We start from the raw sequence: 23,180 nt of genomic DNA on the forward strand, positions 1-23,180 counted from the left end.
ATAGACCCAAGGGTCAGATAGAAGAGGTATGGCTTTGGACTGGTTGGTTTGCATATCAAAGCCATGCTTCCTGCTGAGTCCTTCGCTATCTCTAAGAACCGGCTAGCACCAGGATAAGTGGTCTCTTGATGAGACAGAAAGGTTTTTAAATAAGATGTCAAAACATCCATAATAAACAAAACAAATTTAAAAAATATAAGCACTACAGTCAAAGATTGAACAAGTCGGATGAGAACAAAGCTAGACCCAGAGGCTGAGAGAAAGAGAAATCATTCTATGGATTGATGGGAGAGAAGAGCAGGAACGATATGAAAGGAACCAACCAGGGAAAGGTTGGATGGGATACTGGGCTTCTGTGCTCCTAATTTGGACTGAAAATAAACGTTTCTGTTAAAATATTCTGCTTTTTTGGTACCATTGTTTTAAGGAGATCCATACAATCTATACAAAGGTATGAGCATAGAAAGTACCATGGGAGTTTAGAGGATGGTCAGAAGCAGCTGGATAATGAACTCTGCCTCCCTGGGCTCATATTGGGCTGGGAGGTCAAACCCATTGCTGTAGCTTGGACAGTTCCTGCACTTTGCTTTGTACATAATAGGTGCTTGATGCATCACTGTCACAGGGGTCAAGTGAATGATGGGTCCCTAGCAGGGCCCACCGAGAATCATTAGAAAACAAGTGAATGATGTGAAGAACAGGATAAAATGTTCTCACTGAAGCAACTCCAGTCCCCATCCTTGAACTCTCCGGATAAATCAATTATTTTATCTAGTCTCTCAGTATAAAATAACATTCAACGATCTCTTGTTAATTCTCATTAAAATGTGAAAGGTGGTGTGATTTTTGCCCTATTACAATGGTTTGATATAAAAATATAGAGCTCCCTTTATCTGTCTTTGAACTGAAGTTTATAAGCCCCCTCTGCTGATGGCTGAAAGATAACTTTCTAATTCCATGTCATTCAGCCAAACTTAGAGCTTCAAAGTGGTCAGTTTCAGATTTAAAATTAATTAATTAAAGATTAATTAATCCCTGGTTCCCTTTGTTTTAGTTATCTCCTATTCACCCTGTTGGTAAGGGAAGGATTCTGCTCTAGGGTTATGGGGATGGTCAAACACATGACATCGGATACTGGATAGATGAGATCAATGGCAGTTTACTAGTCACATATACTCACAGCCCAGGGAAGTGGACAGTGCAAGCAATGCAGGACCTCAGAGGAGTTACACTTGGGAACGGAGTGAACAACCCGGAACCATGGAGACAGGCTTTGTAGTATCAAGACAGTGTGATGTCCCCTCATTTCTGCAGGAGAATGTGATTGGTTCATTTGAATACCTTTGTGGTCTGGCAGGGAACTGAAACCACTACTCAGGTATAGCAGGGATTATACTTGTTCCCTGTGAGAAGGAAGGTCATTGGACTAGAAGACCTTATCTGTGGGAACAGAGTGGGGAGGGGAACTTGTAATTAAGTTATTCAGGGCCCTGCTGATCTTACCAGATAATATTGGACCTTAATTTTAGGCTTTACAGCACACTTTTCTTCTCCTTCATTCCTCTCAGAAAGATGATGTAAGTTCCTGGGGGTCCTTATAAATCATCCTAGCAATTGAGGAGGAGCGATTACCTCACCTATCCATTGTGGTTTATCTGGTCCAACCCCAGATCTCTTCTTACTGGCCTGATGCCCAGCATCCCATACGGACGCTCTCTTGTGGAGGCGTAAGCACTCCCTGAGTCCTTCCCCAATGCTCTAATTACCTGCTAGTCTCTGGGAGCCTGCCTCATTTCCCTCGGTGCTAGTATGTCCCTCAGTTACATCTAATCTCCTTTTTTTTGATGTCTGCTTTATGCAAGACTTGGCCTAAGCCCATGGAAGATGCAGGCATAAGGTCCCCTCTGTTTCAGGATAGCCTCTTGTCAGTGTATCCCATGTCAGCATCTTTTCTTAGGTATCCACTAGATCTAAGTTCTAGAAACAGTCTTTCCTTGCTTACTAAACTCTTATTTCCTTTTGGGCAAAAAAAAAGGTCATTGTAATTTATCATGCATACTTCCTTCTCTACGACTTATAGTATTAATTTCATGCACTAGTCTTCAGGATTTTTGGTTCTTGATATGAAAAACCAAGTTTTGGTCAAAACAAAACAAAAAGCTTCCTCTGTCAAACCCCAAAATTTTCTTATTTAGCTTAAAATTTGGTTTTACATATCAAGAATTGCCTCTGCTATTAGTCTTAAAATAATCAATTCAACAAATAATCCATATCTTTGTTCTAGAGCTACAGTGGAACTGCCCAATATAGTAGTCCTATGTGGCTATTTAATTTAAAACCTTAATTAAGATTGACTTAGTTGACATAGAATTTAAAATTCAACTCCTCAGTCACAGTAGCCACATTTCAAGTGCTCAACAGCCACATGTGGCTAGTGGTTACCATATGAGACAGTCAAACTTAGAACATTTCCACATTGCATAAAGTTCTATTGGACAGTGCTAGTCTAGAGTATATCTACTTTTCCCTTGAGGGCTGTGACTTGTGAGTAAAGGGCGATGTGTAAAGAAAGAGGGGTGAGGGATGAGATCATTGAGAAAGAAACCTATGTATATCTCAAAATGTTATCCTGCTGCCGTAACTTTGAAGAATATTTTGAGCTTTAGAAGCATAAATAACTGCTTTTCTTTCCCTCCGTGTTTTGGTAGAAGAACATTTTTGGCAGCTGGAAATGCTTCTGCCTACCAGTCTGTCACAGATGGCATGTATCACGGATTGCCACCTCTGAGCAATTCTCTCGTGAAGAGCATTTTTGCTTCACAGCTCAGCCTGCCCCAGCCACTAGATCCACAGAGCCTCCAGGTATGTTGAGAGGTATTTTTATACCTATAAATGGTGTTTTGTACATCGAGGATTTTGGTACTTTGTTTCCATTTGGTTTAAATTTTGTAGGGGCTCTCCATGTTCTAGTGCTCTTTAGCCTTGCTTCACTCCCCTTCATTGACATGGGAGAGCAGCCTGGGCTCTGTTATTCATAGTCAGAGTCTTCCGCCTCCAAACTACTCAACAGGAAAATTGAAACCATAGCTCACAGCTGGTGGCAAAACCAACAGTTGATCTTTTCTATTTGATAAATAATAATGACAGCAACTATACTACATAAATTAAGGCCAGCATCTGAGTTTTGAAGAGCCAGGATTACAACAGGCGTTATCAAATGTTATCCTGGCAACTATTATTGCTCCTGGGTACCAACAGTATTACCCACCTTCCATAACTAAGAGCTTAAGGTTCTGGCAGGCCAGACATCAGACTGCTGGGCAGTCATGGCAGCACTAGATCATAAATTTTATTGATTATCTATGGCCGTATAACAAATTACCCCAAAATTTAGCAGATTAAAACAATAAATATTCATCATCTCATATAGTTTCTGAGGCTCAGGAATCTGGGAAGAGTATATTGTATAGTCCTGGCTAGTTGTGTAGATCTCTCATTAGTCTCCAGTCAAGGTACTGGCCCGGGTTGTAGTCATCTCAAGGAGATGAATCTGCTTCCAAGCCCACTCACAGGGCTGTTGGTTGGCATCAGAATATCCACTTCTGAACTCATTCATGTGAGCTTCTCCACAGGGCTTCCTCACAACATGACAGATGGATTCCTCCAGGGCAAACAATTCAAGAGACAACAAAAGACAGAACCCAAGGTGGAAGTCATAGTCTTTTTTATTACCCAATTTCAGAAGTGACATCCCAACATTTTTGCCATATTTTATTTTTTTATTTTTTAAGATTTTACTTATTTATTCATGAGAGACAGAGAGAGAGGCAGAGGGAGAAGCAGGCCCCATACAGGGAACCTGACGTGGGACTCGATCTCACGTCTTCAGGACCAGGCCCTGGGCTGAAAGCGGCGCTAAACCACTGAGCCACCCAGGCAGCCCATATTTTGCCATATTTTATTCACTAGAGGTGGGTTACTAATTTTCATCCACACTCAAGGGGAGAAGACTTAAATTCTACCTCTTAATGGAAAGAGTATCAAAGAAGTTAAGAACATATATTTAAAACCACCTTACAAACCCAGGTTTTCCGACTTTAATAGCTCCAGCTTAGTGTTTTTACGTTACAAAGCTAAGCCAAGTAACACCAATATCAACCCCCTATAAGTCCCACACTCTTACCTTCCCTAGCAATAAGACAGTTACTCTTATCCCAAGACTTGACCCTCATTTAGTCCCAGAAGACAGGAATTGGGCCTATCCCTACTGCCTTTGCATGTTGCCTCAGATTAGATAGATGCAAGTGTCCTGGCTTCCTGTTACCTGAATCAACTCCAACTCTAGGAATTGTTTGAAATCAGTACCAAGTCTGCAAGAGTAGAATGGGGTCAGATGGACAGGCCTACTATGTCCAGGGCTGCATGTGGTGCCATAAGTAGTAGGGGATGCCTTAGCTGTTGGACAGTGATATGGAGAAAGCAGAGGCCCACATGTTAATGTTGTGGCATTGGCTTTGAGTTGTTACCTACAACTGGAGTACAACGGTGATGAAGGAAAGCATTTTAAAATTCTTAATACTGAGAACATTTGAGTGAGTTTACTTTTGTTGATCATAAGTGTGTCCCACTGTTATAGTATCCTGGAACTTCCAAACATTGGTGCTGACCAGTAAACTGAAATCTTAAATACCCTTGTATGTTTAGCCAGATCCTGGAAAAAAAAAAAAAAAAGGAAAAAAATTATTACTCTCTCTTCTACATCATCAGAGATTTTCTATCAAGAACTATGTCTACATAGTAAATAAATCATCTTATGGCGTTTTGGAGTACAGACACAGAAATCCTGTTCATATAAGATGTTTATTATTTATGGACACAGTAGCGCATTATTGTGTTTCTTATTTGGTTCTTTTAGGCATCTATGCTATTCCCTTGGAGAGCATTTCTGGAAGATGGAGGACTGTTTCCGGTTATGAGTAACAGCCCAGATACCCTAGAATACAATATGCAGGTAGGATAGGTCTTCCCACTTGTCACGGAACTGAATGAAGACTGCAAAACAGGCGTCATTGGGTCCATAGGTCAGTGGTAAATAATTTATGAGATAAGCAGAGGTGTTTGATTATGAAGCTGTAAACCCAGTGCTACAAGGTGAGTCATGCTTTCTTATGACGGAAGAGAATCATGCTCTTACCAAGTATGGGCCTCCTTCATGGCCTCAGCTGCAATTTCCATGGCCGGTAATGATCTGGGAAGATGGCAATCCATCTCCAATCACTCTCTGAGCCTCTTAGAGAAACACCTAGGCTGGAAGCTCGGGGCAGTGCGGGGGGGGGGGGGGGGGGGGGGGGTTGTGACCAGGACCCTGGCCTGCCTGTGAACAGTGGTAGGAAGAGAACCCATTAAGCACAATTCATAAGGAGAATGTCTTTGGATTATTTGTTTCCCCTGATTCCCTAAGCAAGTATCATTGTGTTCTCATTTTTAAAAATAGAAAATATAGAAAAGTATTAGGAACAACATGAAAATTAGTCATAAATTTGCTTCAAAATAATATGGAAGTGGGGAGGGATAGGGATAGGTGCAGGACTGGCTATAGGTTGATGGTTCTTGGGGCTAGGTGATGGGAACTATGCTGTTTGCTTTTGCTTATGTTCAATATTAAGTCAGTTTGGATTTTAAAAAATATTTTATTTATTTATTCATGACAGACACACAGAGGCAGAGATATAGGCAGAGGGAGAAGCAGGATCCCTGCCAGAAGCCTGATGCAGGACTTGATCCCAGGACCCTGGGATCACGACCTGAGCCAAAGGCACATGCTCAACCACTGAGCCACCCAGGTGTTCTTATATCTGTACTTTTAAAGAAAAACTGATGTCATACTAAACATTTACCATGTACAGCTGCTACTGTAAAGTGCTGGGAGACTTGACTTCCATACAAAGCCAAAAGTCTAAGATGTTCAAGGAGGACTTTGAGCTAGAAATGTTGCTCTGATTTTTATGGATTTTCTAATAGTTGAGAAGGCAGGGCTTGTAAACATAATTATCCCTGGTTTTCTCCCCAAAATCATGTAAAAGGGATACAAAGAAATCTTCAAAATGAGTGTGTTGTTCGTTTTTGTTTTTAGCTGTGCCTCTGTAGGCTGAGTGACCGTGACCTCAAGGTGGCTCATGGAGAGCTGGTGGGCATGCAACTGCTTTTGGAAGATGTACTTCTGAGCAACTATCATATGATCTTGGAGGATCCCTCCAGACAGCAAGCCACACTGGACAAAAACACTCAGGTACTCTTGGTGAACAGGCCACATAACCAGCCAATGCTGTATTGTACTACAGGCCCTTCGTATCTGGGAGATGGACCAGGGCGCCCCCTCTGTCCAACAGCCTTTCCCAGTGAGTCCCAGGACTATGCGAAGGCTGCTTCGGAGCAGCAATGGAGCAGGAGTCACCTGTGATCCGTGGTACATTCATTTCTTTTCATTTTAAAAATAGAACAAAGGTGGGAGGGCCATTGAAACCAAATGGAACAAATCATCTACTAGCTGGATTTCCTTATGAGTCACACACACATTTAAAGTTGGAAGACACATTTAGAAGTGGAGTCGGAAGGACTGGAGAGGTATGAGAGAGGACCCTGGGTGGACATCTCCAGCCTGGGCTCTCGTCCTCATCACTCAGCTAGCCTATAGACTCCTAAGCAAGCATTCCCTCCTCTGGACTTGTCCCTCTGAAGCTCTAAGGTACCAAGAGCCCCTAGCCCACCTGGTATCATAACTGGAAACAGTTCTGCTCATATCTAGGAACCAGACAGAGACTTGTCTGGACACAGAATAAGCTAGCTGGTGCCCCTATCTGAAGAGCCTCCTCTTCCGAGCCAGACTTTCTGGAGAGATCTGCAGCAGCCACTTCTGATTCCTTACCTTTAATCTGCTCCTCAGAAACTACAATTTGTCACCACCCTCATCAAGAGCACCATGGTCCTTGTCACAAAATCCCCTGGATACTTTTCAGTCCCCTCCAACCTGAACCCTTGTCAGCATTTGACACAATGTGTCCTTGCAGCCTCCCTGCTCCTGGCTCCCAAAGTACAGCTCCCTCCTAGTTTTCCTCTGGCATTGGTAGCAGGCCTTCTCAGACTTCCCCACAGACTCTCCTCCGCCTCCTGCCCCCCTCTTCCTCTCCCAATCCCCAATGTGTTATCTTTTAGGCTCTGTCCCACTACTTCTACAACCAGGTCTGCATTTTTACTTCCACAACGTTACCCACTTGTGTCTTTGCAGACCCCTTCCTCCATTAAAAAAAAAAAATCATTGAATCATTATAGCCTACAACTGTGTTAATATAAAAAATTAATATCATATGTTAAAATATTTTTATTCAAACTCAATACCCTTTCTTTTCTGAGTTTAAAAGAATTAAAACACTTTGTTGGACCTAGGCACTGTGCATTTTGTGTCTAGTCAATAAGTTTCCCCTGAATACTATTAACACAACTCTTGGCTATGACTGAGATCTTTTCAGAGCGCTTTGGTAGTTACTTGTTTCTCTTCTCCTCACAATGATTCCATGAAGTAGGTACTTTCATTATTCTCATTTTACAGGTAATACTGAAGCTCAGAAAGGTTAAGTGGTGTGCTCAAAATCACATACCTAGTAAGGAGAGAAACCCAGATTCCAATTTAACAGTCTGGCCCTGGAGCTCCCTTCTACTCTTATTTGCTATGTTTGTTCCACTTCTCAGCCTCTCCCTAGGCAAACTCACCTGCTTTTGTAACTTTGATGACTTTACACATGATGACTCATGTGATGACCATCTACGTGTCTTGTCCAAATATAAATCTTCTCAGATTCATGCATTCAACATCCTTGTCCCATCCCAGAGAACTTGTGTCCCAAACTGGGCTTATTTCACTGCCCAAAACTTGCTCCTCTTTCCATATTCCCTGTCAGTTAACTACCACCTGTCCAGTTGTCCAAGCCAGAAAATCTGGACACTCATCTTTGATCTCTCTCTATCATACCCCGCAATCAGACACTAAGTTCGACTATCCTATTACTTTAATATCTCTCAGATTTGTCCACTGTTCTCCATCTTCCATTACCAACCCTCAATCAGCATCATCTCCTGATGTTAGGCTATGAGCATGACCTCTAATTGGACTCCCTGTATTCACTCTTGCCTTCTTCCAGGATATTCACCAGGGTAATATTTTTAAATGCAAAACCTGATTATGTCACTTCCCTCTTATAACCCTTCAGTGACTTCCAAATGTCCTGAGAATAGAATCCAAATGTCCTGACCCACTGATATCTCTATCCTCAACTTCTTTCATTTTATCAAATGTACCATGCTGCCTCTCCTCAGTAACTTTGTGCAAGCCAGTCCCTCTAGCAGAAAACCTCCTTCTCCTAACTCTCCACTTCATCTGATTAACTCCTATTTATCCTTCAGGTTTCAACCGCCAAACCACTCTTTCAGAAGCTTTTTCAGATTTTCCACCTTTGAGCTGATGCCCCTCTGTGCCAGTTAGGGTGCACTTGCTCTAAGTAACAGGTTGTGCTACTGGCCATGACTTAAACTAGGAAGGGTACTGATCTTTTAAAACAAGTCTAGGAGGAGGCAGTTCAGGTTGGTACAGTCACTCAGGTCGGTGTAGGCCCCCACTCTGCCATCTTGGGTATGTCGCCACATGTGTCCTTCATCCTTGTAAGATGAAAACAGGAGCCAGAAAGCTTTCTCGTTAAAGGGTTTTATCTTTTTTACCAAGGAAGAAAATCCTTTCCAGAGCCTTCTAGTAGATTTTCCTTGTGTTCTACTGGCTGAAATTGAGTCATGAGTCTACTTCAGGCAAATTAGTGGAAAATGAAGTGTGTTTAGATGTGCCATCTAAGTTCCACAACAGAATTACATGTTTCACTCAGAGGGAGCATTTGCAAAGTAAGCGCTGGCACCAAATAGTACCAAGATCAAGAAGCATGCTGGGCCCTTTGGGCTCTCGATTTACTATTTTCTGGCCCTGTTTTTTTTTTTTTTTTTAAGATTTTATTTATTTATTTATTAATGAGACAGAGAGAGAGAGAGAAGCAGAGGGAGAGAGGGGTGCAGGCAGATGGAGAAGCAGGCTCCATGCAGGGAGCCCGATGCGGGACTCGATCCCGGGTCTCCAGGATCATGCCCTGAGCTGAAGGCAGGTGCTAAACCACTGAGCCACCCAGGGATCCCCCTCCTGGCCCTGTTTTTTTTTTTTTTTTTCTGGCCCTGTTTTTTGATGGATTGTCAGCCTTCCCTGACACCCCCACTATCCCCCTCCTTCGTTCTTTATCCTGTCTCCTGTTCCTTCTTCCGTTCTCTGAAACACTTAGGAAGAGAAGACTTCTCTTTTTATGAATATATAAACAAGGTAAGTTTGCCTTAAAGTTATTATTTATTTTAATTAGTTTTATTTCACAATTTGTTTTTAAATATTCATAGACAATAGAAAGCACGGGAATTTATCTATTTCTTCTAGGAAGTTCAATTTATTTGTTTATAATTGTTAATAATTGTCTCATGATTCCCTGTATTTCTGTGGCATCGGTTGTACCTTTTCTTTCATTTCTGATTTTATTTCTTTAAGCTCTCTCTTTTTATCTTGGTGAGTCTAGCTAAAGGTTTGTTAATTTTGTTTATCCTTTCAAAAAAACAGCTGTTCATTAATTTTTAAAATTATCTTTTTAGTCTCTATTTCATCTATTTCTGCTCTGATCTGTATTATTTCCTTCCTTTTACTAACTGGGCTTTGTGTCCCTTAAAGCCCATGTTTCTTACTGATTTTTCTGTCTAAATAATCTATCAGTTGATGTAAATGGGGTGTTAAAGTCCCCTACTATTATTATATTGCTGTGAGTTTCTCCCTTTAGGTCTCTTAATATTTGTCTTATATTTTTGGTGCTCCCACATTGGCTGCATATATACCTAGAAATTTTTTATCTTCTTGAGGTTAATCCCTTATCGTTATGTAGTGCCCCTCTTTGTCTTTTATTATAGTCTTTGTTTTAAAATCTATTTTGTCTAGTATGAATATACCTACATCAGCTTTATTTTCATTTCCATTTGCATGGAATGTCTTGTTTCCATCTCTTCACTGAAAGTGTGTGTCCTTACCTATGCCTTGCTTTTCTATCCATTCAGCAACTCTATGCTTTTTTTTATTAGAAAATTTAGTCTGTTTGCATTTATTTTAATCATTGATAGGTAAGTACTTACTGCCATTTTGTTACTTGTTTAGTGACTGTTTTTGTAGTTCTTTTCTGTTCCTTCCTTCTCTTTCTTCCCTTCTGGCTTGATGACTATCTTTAATGTTCTGTTTAGATTCCTATCTCATTTTCTTTTGTGTATTTAATACAAGTTTTTGCTATGTAGTTACTATAAGATTCACATACATCATACTCTGTATATAACTGTCTCTTTTAAGTTGATGGCAACTCATATTTGAACATTTTCCAAACTCTACATTTTAACTGCCACATCCCTTCATGTTTTATGTTTTTGATGTCACATTTTATATCTTTTTATTTTCCGTATCTCTTAACTAATTATTGTAGTTTTAGTTAATTTTACTTTTGTCTTTTAACCTTCATAGTAGCTTTATAAATTAACCCATTACCTTTACTATATATTTACCTTTCCCAGTGAGATTTTTACTTTTGTATGTTTTTGCTGGTTAATAATGCCATTTCATTTCTGCTATAAGACATCCCTTTAACATTTCTTATAAGGCCAGTTTAGGAGTGCTAAACTCCTTTAGCTTTTCTCTAGAAAGCTCTATCTCTTCTTCAATTCTGAATGTTAATCCTCAGGTAGAGTATTCTTGGTTCAAAGAATTTTCCTTTCAGTACTTTGAATATCTCATGTCACTCTCTTCTGGCCTGCAAAATTTCTGCTGAGAAATCTGTTGATTATAGTGTTTTCCTTGTGTGTAACAATTGTTTTTCTCTTGCTACTCTTAAGATTCTCTCTTTAAATTTTGACACTTTAATTATAATGTGTCTTGGTGTGGCTGTCTTTGAATTCATCTTATTTGGAACTCTCCGGGATTCCTGAATCTAGATATCTGTTTCCTTTCTTAGGTTAAGAAAGTTTTCAATTATTATTTCTTAAAATAAGCTTTCTGCCCATTTCTCTTTCTTTTCTCTTTATGGGACCCCTATAATCTGAGTGTTATTCTGCTTGATGTTGTTTCACAGGTCCCTTATCTTCATTTTTTAAAATTCCTTTTACCTTCTGCTGCTTTATCTGGATGAATTCCATTGCTTTGCATTCCAGCTTGCTGACCGATTCATCTGCTTCATCCAGTCTGCTCTTTAAGCTTTCTAGGATATTTTTCAGTTCACATATTATATTCTTCAGCTTTGTGGACTTGTGTTTGATACTTCATTATATTTCCTATCTCTTTGTTGAAGTCCATTCCTCTTGCAAGTTTGTGAGCACCTTTATGATCATTACCCTAAATTCTTTATCAGGTGGATTACTTACCTCAATAGCATTATGTCTTTCTCTGGGTCTCTCAGTCTTGAAATGCCCTTATGTCACAGAAACTTCTTGTTCAAACTTGTCCTAGCTCTTAGTTGTTTTTGAACCTTTATGATTGTCTTATCAGCCTGATTTATTATTGATACATGGTTGAAGATATACCAAAGCTTGTCAGTGTTCCAAAGGGAAAAATGTCATTTAGCACCAAGCTTCAGGCTGATCTGAAGCCAGATCCTCAGGCAGCAGCTTTTAAAATCTGCATATATATTGGGGTGCCTACGTGGCTCAGTTGGTTAAGCATCTGCCTTTGACTCAGGTCATGATCCCGGGGTCTTGGGTCAAGCCCCAAGTAGGATTCTCTGTTCAGTGGGAAGTCTGCTTCTCTCTCTCTCTCTCTCTGCTCCCCACCCCCACCAACTTGTGATCTCTCTTTCTCAAATAAAATTGCTTAAAAATATATGCTAATATAATGTTGTGCAGCCACAATCATAATCCCTGCTAGCCTCCAGACCAAAGGATCTGAAGGTATCCTCTGGGTGACAGTTGCAAAATTTGGGACTCTAGATAAGTGTATAAGCTCCTTTCTGGGAGAACTTATTGAACTGTATTAAGGCATATGAGGTGCACAAGGATGGTGTCTTCCTGCTTATGTTCCTTAGGAGCACCTCCGTAGCCTCTATATGTAGGGAAAACCTGAAGCCTGCTCCTCACTCAAGCTGAAGCTCCAGGCTAAGTAAATAGGCTTTTTTCACAGGGAGAAAGAGTTGTGCTTCAGTCTACTGTCTGCAATACCCTGGAATAGTGGCCTGTCAAGTACTGTCTTTCTGATTGATACATTCCCTTGGAGCTCAGAAATGTCAGCCCCCTTGACCACCAGGTCCAGTCAGTCGAGGAGCATCCGCTGTGTGGATTGCATTATCCACGGACTTTAACTAGACAGCTGGAGAATGTAAGGGGTGGGGCACACTCTCAGCTTCAGAAAGACAGCAGGAAAACGTCTTGACTGCTTGTCCCCAGGGCTTCAGGAATGTGACAGGAGAGTGCCTTGTCTGTGTGCATATTCTGACTTTAGGCTGAGAGCAGAAAAATGCTGGGACTGCTCACATTCGCTAGCCCCAACCAGTGAGTGCAAGAATGTTGCAACTACTTGTGTTCACCAGCTTTAGCTAAGGAGTGGGGGAGAATGCTGCTGCTACTGCTTGCTCTTGCCTGCCCCAGCTAAGCATCTGGGAGGTGTTGCAGCTGGTCCCCGTTCTGGCTTTCAGCAAGGCAACCAGACGGTGCCATAACCAATCGCCCCTGCTTGTCTTAGTAAGATGGTGGTGGGAGGGTTTTGCATCTGAACTCGCCCCCTGTGCTAGCAGAGTATGTAGAGTGCAATATTGGCATCTGCCAGTGGCATCCTCCATTTCCGGGGAGAGCTCAACTGCCCCTACCCCTCCATTTGCTTTTAGATTAGCCACTGAATCTCCTGCACATATAGTCTAGTTCACATATAGTCTAGGTGCTTTTCATACTGTTATATTTTTGCTGGGTCTTCAGGTGACAATGCACACATATCCTTTAAAAGGGGCATCTTGGGCCTTTTTGAGCAGAGGGGTCTACATTGCTTGTAGGCTGCCCACCCCCCACCCCTTCATCATGCTCGGCCTCGGTCTGTTGAATGTTTTTGGTTACTGCATAAGATTTTATTTGATGAAAAATTTCCGAGGATAAAACAAATCTGGAAATCTTGGGTTAGCTGCTTAGTGAGGTGGTAAGCTACTTGAGGAGTTGTCAGCTGTGTGCAGGAGCTTTCGGCTCTCTCCTGGGTCTTGCTTGCCAACTCTGCTTCTGACTAACCCTCTTTCTGGCAGCCATGCCTTTCTTTAGATATGCTAATAGCCCTGATCAAGGATCCAGTTACACTAGGTGGTGGTTCTTCCTGTTTTGAGCCCAGAAACCTGAATATCTGAGGTGCTGTTACCTGAATGTTCTCTGAGGCCCTTCTTGCCAGAACTTCATGATCCAGGTCTGCCGTCTTCATCTGCAAAGCGATGCTCCTTTCCCTGTGCCTGAGACACCGCCATCAGGGAACAGGCCTGGATGCAGGTCCCCATTTTGTCTGTCACTCTGGGTGACCCCTGTCCTCACACCTCTGGCTGCAAGAGAGGGGGACCTGAAAACGTTGTTCCCTCTGTATCCTCCAGGGCTCATAGCAGCCCCTCAACAAACATTTAAGGAAAAGATAAATGAGTAAACAAATCATAATTCTAAAGGAAAATTGCCTATTGAATAATAAGTTCAAATTAAGAGACATATAAACTTTTTTTTAAGATTTCATTTATTTATTCATGAGAGACACAGAGAGAGAGAGGCAGAGACATAGAGAGAGAAGCAGGCTCCATGCAGGGAGTCTGATGCGGGACTTGATCCCAAAACTCCGGGATCACACCCTGGGCCAAAAGCAGGCACCAAACCACTGAGTCATCCAGGGATTCCCCAAGACATATAAACTTATAAAGGCTGGGAGGAGAAATAGGAGATGAGATAAACTTACATTTCCATTTTCTCATCCATAAAACAAGTAAAATCCCTAATAAAGGTTATGTTACAGCTCTACTGTGATGGGGAATTAAATCTCGAAGGGCACTTTCCAGAATGCAGAGGCTAACCATGAAAGGCTCAGTTTTTCAAAGACAGATACGATGTTAATGCCCAAGTAAGAGTTTTTTAGATAAGTGGTTCAAGACTCAAGCAGAAAGCTGAAATGGAGGCATTTCCCTCTTTTCTGTATCCTGTGTATTTAAGAAGGATGCTTACCCTCTCTAAGCTCTCAGTGTGCTGCAAGCCCATGAACCATTCCTCCTGGGGAGACTGGGCATTCTCTAAAATGTTCGTTCTGCATGGGCTACATGTAAAAGGTTATCCTATATTGATCTATGATTAGTAAAGAAGGATTTCTGTAATACTTTCAGCGAGATTTGTCCAGAGTGCCAGAATTCAGAAGTCAGTTCCAAAGCAGCCCCAAAGCCTCCATGCTACTGAGGGACCCATGCAATGTGGTGACATCCCTTGCCTTCCTGAGATCATTTCTGGTGTTGTGGAAGCAGCTGGAAGTGCTAAAGGAGCAGTGGGGCCGACTCAAACTGCAAGGCCAGGACAGCAATTCTCTGTCCTTTCACAAACAGTTTTCAGAACTCTATGGGTGAGTGTTGCTGCTGAGGTGCAAATTTTTGTGAATGAGTGGAATCTGAGGCTTGGCAAATTCCTGCCTCTTACTCTTAGGGTGAGATTTAGTCCATAATCCTGGTACATCCAGCCCCACTGAGTGTAGAGGAAGCTGGGCAATGTGTCTCTATAACCAGTGCTTTTCAGGGAAAGCTGGGTTCTACTGACTGCAGGGACAGTGCTGGGTTCCACTAAGCAACACTGGTAACATTTACTCTAGGTAAAGAGTTTTACCTAGAGTTCTGTCTCTGGGAACTTGTGTCTCAAGTGTCCTCATGGTGCTGACTCTTAAGCTTTTTTAGTTCATAGCATCCCAGGGAGCACTGGGTATGGAGATGCTACTGCTACAAACTCCTCCCCATTTTCTGCCCCATTAGACCCAAGTGTTGAGTCTCTGAAGGCGTCATGCCTTGCAGCCAGAGGTATAATAAGATGCAACATGAGGTCCTAGATTTGCGGGATGGGGAGGTGTTTTCACAGCTTCAGACTCTAGCTGGGATGCCTTAAGTGGCAAGAAAAACATGATGCTTCTTCCATGTGTCTGTTATCAAACAAGCATTCACTAAGCATCCACTCACCATCCTTGGACCTTACTGGGCACAAAAAGTTTCTCTTTGGTGGCATAGCCCAAACAGTCTATCTTATAGGTTATTATGGTCAGCTTTCCTCGTAACTAGGGAATGAGAAAACCTGTCAATTATTTTGAAGAATAAAGGCTGAAATTAAATGTACCCAATGGGAAAGGCTAAGGGATTTAATATTGACTAAGGGAGTGGCAACTGTCGAGGTGAGGGTCTATAATGGGTTGGGAGTTTTATACATGATTACAGGAAACAGAACATGAATGAACATAATTATCAGAGAATCTGAAAAAGAAAAAAAGTACATTTGTTTGCTAATTCCTGTCTCTCTTCTTTAATAGAACTGACATTCTCTACCCCAGCATGAAGGCTATCGCTAGGCGGATGGGGAAAGAAGATGAATTTGAAGATATTATAATAAGTAGTCAGTCTTTTCTTCCCCCCAAAGGAGCTTCAGAAATTGAAATAAAAACTCAGCAGGTATGCAGGAACTGTTTTGAATCTAACTTTGAAAATTTCCTTTATAGCATAAGCATGTAAAACTACAGATCTACCTAGGTGGCATTTTTTTTTTTTTTCTAAAACATTAAGTGTAGATTGAAGGTATGTAAATCATTGAACAGGCTTGGAGGGAACCAAGTATTCAAAGGCATGTGGGACTTTGATTAAGCAAATAACTACTCCTAATATCTCCATTTTGTAAGTCTAGATCTCCATATTTTTATTTTCCTCTAATTAAGATAGACTACTACCAAAAAAAGACTATGATAGAGAACATAGTAGCATCTTAAACTTAAAATCTAGCACGCAATTATCCACCCCTCCCAACACACACACCTAGGAAAATGGAATGCTTAAAATAGCTCCTGTGATTGTTTTTCTAAGAATAAGACAACATGATTTATACACTAGTCCATTTGATGTGCTAGATGATCTGTGCGAGAGGGTATTTGTTCACCTTGGTCCTGAGACACAGTCTCCACGTGGCTGTGCTTTCTATAACAGGCAAGCAAATCCTCTAGTTGTTTGTCAATGGAGAGACTCACGTCCCCTGAATGTCAGGAATCTAGCAGCAACTTACCCCCCAACCCTCCGCAACACACACACACACACACACCCTCCAGTCCCAAGCCCATTGCTTACCCTTCTGAACCCTGGTTCTTCTAGTACTTCTAGTGGTCCTCTGACAGGGAGAAATGTGGGCTCTACAAGCATAATGGGTAAAAGAAGGGCTCACAGCTATTGGGACAGTTTTCTCCTGGTCATGTTTGGAATTTTAAATCTTCTCATGAAATCATCCTGGATATCTAAATTGAGTTTCAGCCCCAAGGGTTTCTCTTGTAACAATAGTTCATAAAATTACTGGTCACATTTAGAGGCCCCCCCAAAACACATGAGGTCATCTCAGACATTGAGCACTTTGCAATTTAGCACCACTTGGTAGAAAAATGATTGTATTTATCAATCGGGCTGTGGGCCAGGAAGAAAAGATGTTGGTCTCCAAAGAGGTGTATCTATCCTCACAGAAGCACTTGGAAACCCAAGAAAGGAACCCTTCCTTCTTCCTTGGGAGAGAATAGCTGAAGGACAGGACCTAGCCCCAGACCATTCTGGAGGAATTTGACTTAGGAGCCCAGATTACAAACTGAATGTAGAAAGTGACTCTCAAACTTCTTACTCTAGCTTCAGAAACTTCTGGAAAATCTTGAAATTCACATGATCCAAGAAGTATTAAGAAAAGTTAACAGAGAGATAGCACTGGTTGTATCAGAAAAGTCTAAGGAGCGGTGTACTCTCCCTACAGGTAAAGTGTGTTTATTTTATTACTTTACAAAATAAGCATTTATTGGTTTTTTCCCTGATTATGAAAGTAATCCATGTATCATTTCCATGGCTAAAAACAAGTACCACAATGTCCAGAAAATAATACAAAAATTAGTTTTTAACACCTTGGCCCAGAGAGAATACTAACACTTTGATGTATTTCTTTCCACTTAAAGTCTTTTAAATAGAAAACATTTGTTAAGTTCAGTCTCAATTCTGCTGATTAACTCATAAGTGAAATAAAGTTGAAATGGGTAAAACACATGCTTTTCTTATTTGTAATATATCTAGTGTACGTATATATGCAATACATGTATATGACATATATGTCAACATCTTACAAATACATGTATTTGGGGTAGGAAGTCAATCACAATTATTTCCTTTCATCTGAAGTCTAAAGTCGGGATCACTTCATGGACATGTGATCATTGCACTCACATGGGACTCAGGAGTACTTGGGGCTTAATGCCCTATGGGTGCCATCTTGAAATGCTTAATTTTAACTTAAAATTTGTGTTTTGCAAGTGGAATTCAGTAAGTCAATGGAGCATGCACCAAGAACTCGGAGCCTTTGCCTTATACATAGTCCAACTTCTTACTGCCTCCCCACCATGCCAGGAGGGGTTCTTTGCTGCCTACTCCTCTGCTCTCTGGCACCCGAGGCATCCCTAACCTCCCCCTCAGCATCCCTATGCAGCAATTGCTGCTCTCCTCTGCTTCAGTGGGAGCCCAAGCAGGAGGAAGATCAGGATATGTGTACCTGGTAGTATTTCAAGGACTCTAGTCTGGCAACATCATGGTACATCTAATGGGTGGATTCAATGGAGCAAGCCTATTGCCTATCCTTTGATTTATACAGAGGTTACAATACCCTTGGGGTTGCCTGTCCACAGTGGGCCCCTAGGAAGGAACGATGCCTGGCTCAACTTCTCTGCCCCTCGCCGGGACATATGGGGCCACCATCCAGCACCTGCGTATATACTCATGCTTCTGATCACAGGGTGGAGCCCCTGGATGCCTGTGAGGGTCGCACTTGCCTTGTGAGCATTCCTATGCCTGGGGAGTGCAACATTAAAAACAAATAAAAATACCATGACAAGTCAAGAGAGAGATTGCAGAAGAAATAAAACACTGTATTTTAGTACCTATAAGTAGTACTTTTTTCCCCCTGCTTTTTGGATAAGAAGCCCTGCATTTTAATTTTGCACAGGGTGCCATTGATTATATAACTGATCCTGTCTAAACTACAATGTCTACTCCTAATCCTACTAATTCTATAGGAAAGTCCACAGCCTTTAAACTATGGAGAAGTTGTTTGATTAGCAAACTAAATTAGGCTTTCCTTTTGAGACAAAGTCCACAGACATTGTATTGTGAATTAATAATCTATGTCCTCATGTAAGACATTGTCGCTTTTATCAGTGCTTTGAGTAACTGAATTCTGCACAAAGGACTTTGGCAAAAGGCCATGCAGTGAGAGGGCAAGCCACTTCTCAGCTGGGGATGTCACCAGAGAGCTAAATGTCACCAGAGAGCTGAGTGAGGTTGAGCTTCAATTACAGAACATTTAACAAGACACAGAGCATCTGTTGTTTGTGCTGTGTTTGCTGCATCCAGGCGGCTCCCTTCGAGGCTTGGGAGAAAATCCACAAGCACGCAGCAGGTGCAACCATCTGCATGTTTCAGGCTGTGGTTTTAATGAGACACCCGGATGGGGGGGCAAGGGAGGAAGCATTTTTGCTTTGCAGTTCTGCTGTGTGCTGCCTTGTGCAGAGTGCTTCTTGGTGGTGCTTGGAAAGAGCCTTCAGTAAAAGGCTGGTAGGAGTCAGGCAGAGGAGAGGGGTAGAGTTATTTTTAATGGTCATAAGGTTGATATTATCAAAATTTACTTTGGTTACAGAGTACTGGCCAATTCCAAACTCTTGTTCAGATTCTATACTCATGACTTTTAAAACAAATACCAATAGTGAAGGTGTTGTGTTACTGTTGGTTTTGTTTTTGGTCTGTTAGGCATAACTCAATGTGGGTATCCTCCGGTAGTGAGTTCCCCCAGGGCAAGTGATGGAGTCCCCACTGTGTACCAGGGGTGCTTTGATAGACATTTCTTCAGTGTAGTCCTCCTGAGACCCCTGTGGACCAGGAACCTTCAAAGAAGGCAATAAAACCTTGGAATCCCCACCCACCTACTGTTCATCTCAGCAAGAAGCAACCATAGTGGACGGGGCTTCCAACAGAGACCACTTCATGCAGAGACCACCATTTGTGGTCAAGGTTAGCTTTGGGCTAGGAGTTTCTACAGAAGCAGCTGGGAATGGAGAGTATTGAAACCCAGGGGACATCTCAGGCTCTTGTCCTTCCCTCGGGGTCTTCTCTCTCCCTGTCTTACATCTCTGGTGTCTACATTTGTTACCAGCCAGAAAGAAATGCTCCAATCCTTCTCTATCTTCTCCCTCCTTCCCACTTTGTCTTGGGGCTTAATCTTCTTGTATAACTTCTGAAAGAGTTTCCAGTTTATCAGTGAGCATCTGAAAATGTGGCAGCCACACCGGGTCCAGTGCTAGTTTGTGGTAGCTGAACTAGTGCTCCCCTGAGAACTTTAAAAAGTAGCTCCAGACATCCTTGTTAAGCCTCTGGGGCTTGGCTTAGCAGAGAGATGGGTTCCGCTGATTGAAAAAGACTCTGCTCTTCCCCACATTTGACATTTTGGCATTGAAGTCCTTCTTAATTGATTTTCTCAACTTCTCTGAGCATTTATAAGGTCAGCAATCTCCCAAGTGGAGTGCATATATCCCAAGGGTGTGGGGAGAAAATGTTAGAACTTCTAAATAGATTAAATCCATATGTAAGAAGTCACATGTCACACTCCACACTGAGGTGTCCTCAAGTGACTACTTGCAGGCAATCCACAAGCAAGCACTAAGAAATAGTGAAGACACTTCTAATCCTGGGACATGTTTATCATCAGCCACGCTATGAGGTTAAAGAGATAACCACATCTGATGAGAAGTCAGACAAAAAATTTTATTTTTTTTTAAAGATTTTATTTATTCATGAGAGACACACAGAGAGAGAGGCAGAGACAAGGCGAGGGAGAAGCAGGCTCCACGCAGGGAGCCCGATGTGGGACTCAATCCCAGGACTCCAGGATCACGCCCTGGGCCGAAAGCAGGCACTAAACTGCTGAGCCACCCAGGAATCCTCAGACAAAAAATTTTAAAAGGTCGAGAAACCTCTTAGGAATGTGGATTGAGATCCATTCTCATTGTTGATGAGTTTCACCCTAGGTATGTCATGCTATGTGATATTAGCCAGTGATAGTACCGTAGGTAATTAGAAATACATAAATACACACATGTTAACAGTGAGCAATGTCTCGCTTGAAGGAAGCACATTCCGAACCCTTAAGACACCCTGGTCAAGGCCAGCATTCCCAGCGGTGTGCCCCAGAACACCAGTTTCTCAACATGTTAGTGCAGTCGTTCTCTCAATCACCCTACAATAACAGGCTCACAGGCTCACCTGAAGCTTTCCATTCCCTTGGTAACACAAGCCGGCAAAATACTAATCACAGTCTTCGGGTTACCTATGTTTACCCAGCATCACTGGTCATTGTTTGCTCCAAACCTGTTCATGCCAGTTTTGCTTGTCATTGTGGTTCAAGTACAGTGGAACCGCATTGTGTTAATTATTGTGGAAATCAAAGAAATTGGAGTACAAAAAAAGAGATCTGTTCTATAAAACCAAGTCGAAATGGATAAGCTGTGGTACATCCAGTCAATGGAATAGTATTTCATGCTAAGAAGAAATGAGCTATCAAACCATGAAAAGACATGGATAAAAATGCTGGAAGGCGACCTGAAAAGACTACATATTGTATGATCCCGACTATATGGAATTTGAGAAAACACAGAACTATGGAGACAGTAAAAAGGTCAATGATTGCCAAGGGTCTAGACAGGAGAGAAGGATAAATGGGCAGAATACAGAGGATTTTCAAGGCAGTGAAACTATTCTGTATGATAATATAATAGTGGGTAGATGCCAATTATACATTTGTCAAACCCATAGTTTCACCAACAGTGAACCGTAGTGTAAACTATGGACTCTGGGTGATGATGACATGGGAGTGTATGCTCATCAGTTCTTACAGACATACCACACTGATGTGGGATGTTGATAGTTGGGGAAGCTGTGTGTTGGGGGGTGGGGGGCAGGAAATAGATGGGTACCCTCTGTACTCTCTGCTCAATTTTTCTATGAACCTCAAACTGCCCTAAAAAATGATATGTTGAGACTGTTTCATGGTCTCTTAATTTTCTCTCCATAAAAAAGAAAGAAACAAGCAAACCAACAGACAGCACACTAGAAAACCACACAATGTGTTATGGTTTATAGAAGAAAGATAGTACAGAACTCCAATGAGTGGGTGCATGCAAAGAAAAGGCCTAAGTTCTGTGTTAGAAAATTGGCAAATGTTTGCATATTTGTTTGTATATATTTTTTAATTTAAGTAAAATGTTTAAGATACTGCAAGTCATTTTTTTAAACATTCTCCGGTTTAACAGACTTCTTTCGATCAATCAACACTCTTAGTCTTCATTTTTCACTGTAAAAGGATTTGTATTGCATTTTACAGGGGTTGGGGGTGGGGGTGGGGGTTATTTGTTTGTTTGGTTGGTTGGTTTTTGTCAAAATAAGTTTGGGAAACTTGTGGTTTCTTTGCTCCAGACCTTCTCAGAGCCTTTACTATCATAGTGTGTACTTATAAAGCTCCAGACGAGAGAGTATCAAATGTTCTTTATTTTTAAATTTTTTTTTAATTTAAATTCAAGTTAGTTAACATATGGTATATTATTAAGTTCAGGGTAGAGTTTAGTGATTCACCAGTTGCGTATAACATCCAGTGCTCATTACATCAAGTGCCCTCCTTAATGCCCATCACCCAGTTACCCCAACCCCTGGCCCACTGAAATGTTCTTTAAATTTGTTCGACCACAGAACCCTTTGCGCCCTTTGCAAATACCTATCATCAACTCAAGGGACTAGTGTTCTAGGGAGCAGTTTGAGAAATACAGTACAAAATACATACATACATATGCTTGAAGCAACAAGGTTTGAACCTACCCACCTTCTTGGAGACCCCTGGCTGGTCGGGAGAATGTTGGTTGGCAGTTGTGTGCTTCAAGTTTCGGTTCTGCTTGGGTCAGGACCCAGGAACCACTTAGGTGTGGAAGCTGGTGCTTGTGTTAGAGAAGTGAAATGCTACCTTTCCTAGAGACAGAAGGCTTGACTGGAGGGGAGGGGGAGTGTTCATAGAGGGAGAGAGGGGAAGTGGTTTGGCCACCACGAAGTCAAAGTTTCCTTCAGTCAAAGGACCTGGGAACACAGTGAGAGGAAAGAACAAAAGCCTAATTTAACCTCCAGTGTGCTGTCTCCTTCCCACCTCTATGCTGCTGTCAAAACCTGCTTCATCTTAAAGAAGCCTTGACCACACACACACTGAGATTGAGACACATTTGGAGACCACCAACTCCACTTGGCCAGGAATTACTTCTCTTGGATGAATTCTACTCTCCCTGGTTTCCCCTGACTCCTGCCTACAGAAGCACTTGCATGTCTGAACTTGAACTAATGAGGAAGAAGCATGGCGGGAAGATTTCCCAGCACTTTGGTAAAATACTTCTCCTTCAGCTGAGCCCAGAGCTAAACCCCAGACCAGCTCCGTGGGCATTTGCCAGGTGATCGCCCCCAAACCAGAAGTATGTGGCTTTTCTGTGAGCCAGAAACCTAAAGTTAAACTACCCTGGAAAAAGTATCCAATTTCTTGTCTGAAGAATTTCTGAAATACGCATAAGCTCTATTTTGTCAAAGCTTAGACTTCTAAAAGTCTTAAACATCTTAAGAAGTGTGAACTTCTAGGCACATTAACTCTTCTGCATTTTCCACTCCAACTATACCAAGACAATGGTGTTGGGTCTACTCACCTTTATTATCCCAAAGGAAAAACAAAGGCAGATGTATATGTTTATGATGGAAAATAGCCAA

The 23,180-nt window shown here is 41.8% G+C and overlaps 1 protein-coding gene across 2 annotated transcripts in view; it reads left to right on the forward strand.

The window, feature by feature from the left end:
• LOC112658433 (coiled-coil domain-containing protein 162-like) overlaps window positions 1–23,180 on the forward strand; it is a 136,151-nt gene that overhangs the window by 86,253 nt on the left and 26,718 nt on the right. For both annotated transcript variants that reach the window (XM_035697563.2, XM_049092450.1), the window contains 6 exons: window positions 2,709–2,862; window positions 4,916–5,011; window positions 6,134–6,289; window positions 14,475–14,704; window positions 15,650–15,788; window positions 16,992–17,112. In XM_035697563.2, the coding sequence (XP_035553456.1) occupies window positions 2,709–2,862; window positions 4,916–5,011; window positions 6,134–6,289; window positions 14,475–14,704; window positions 15,650–15,788; window positions 16,992–17,112 (896 nt within the window). The remainder of the gene's footprint in view (window positions 1–2,708; window positions 2,863–4,915; window positions 5,012–6,133; window positions 6,290–14,474; window positions 14,705–15,649; window positions 15,789–16,991; window positions 17,113–23,180) is intronic.

Source organism: Canis lupus, chromosome 12, assembly GCF_003254725.2.
Source record: "Canis lupus dingo isolate Sandy chromosome 12, ASM325472v2, whole genome shotgun sequence".
Taxonomy (NCBI): Eukaryota; Metazoa; Chordata; class Mammalia; order Carnivora; family Canidae; genus Canis; species Canis lupus.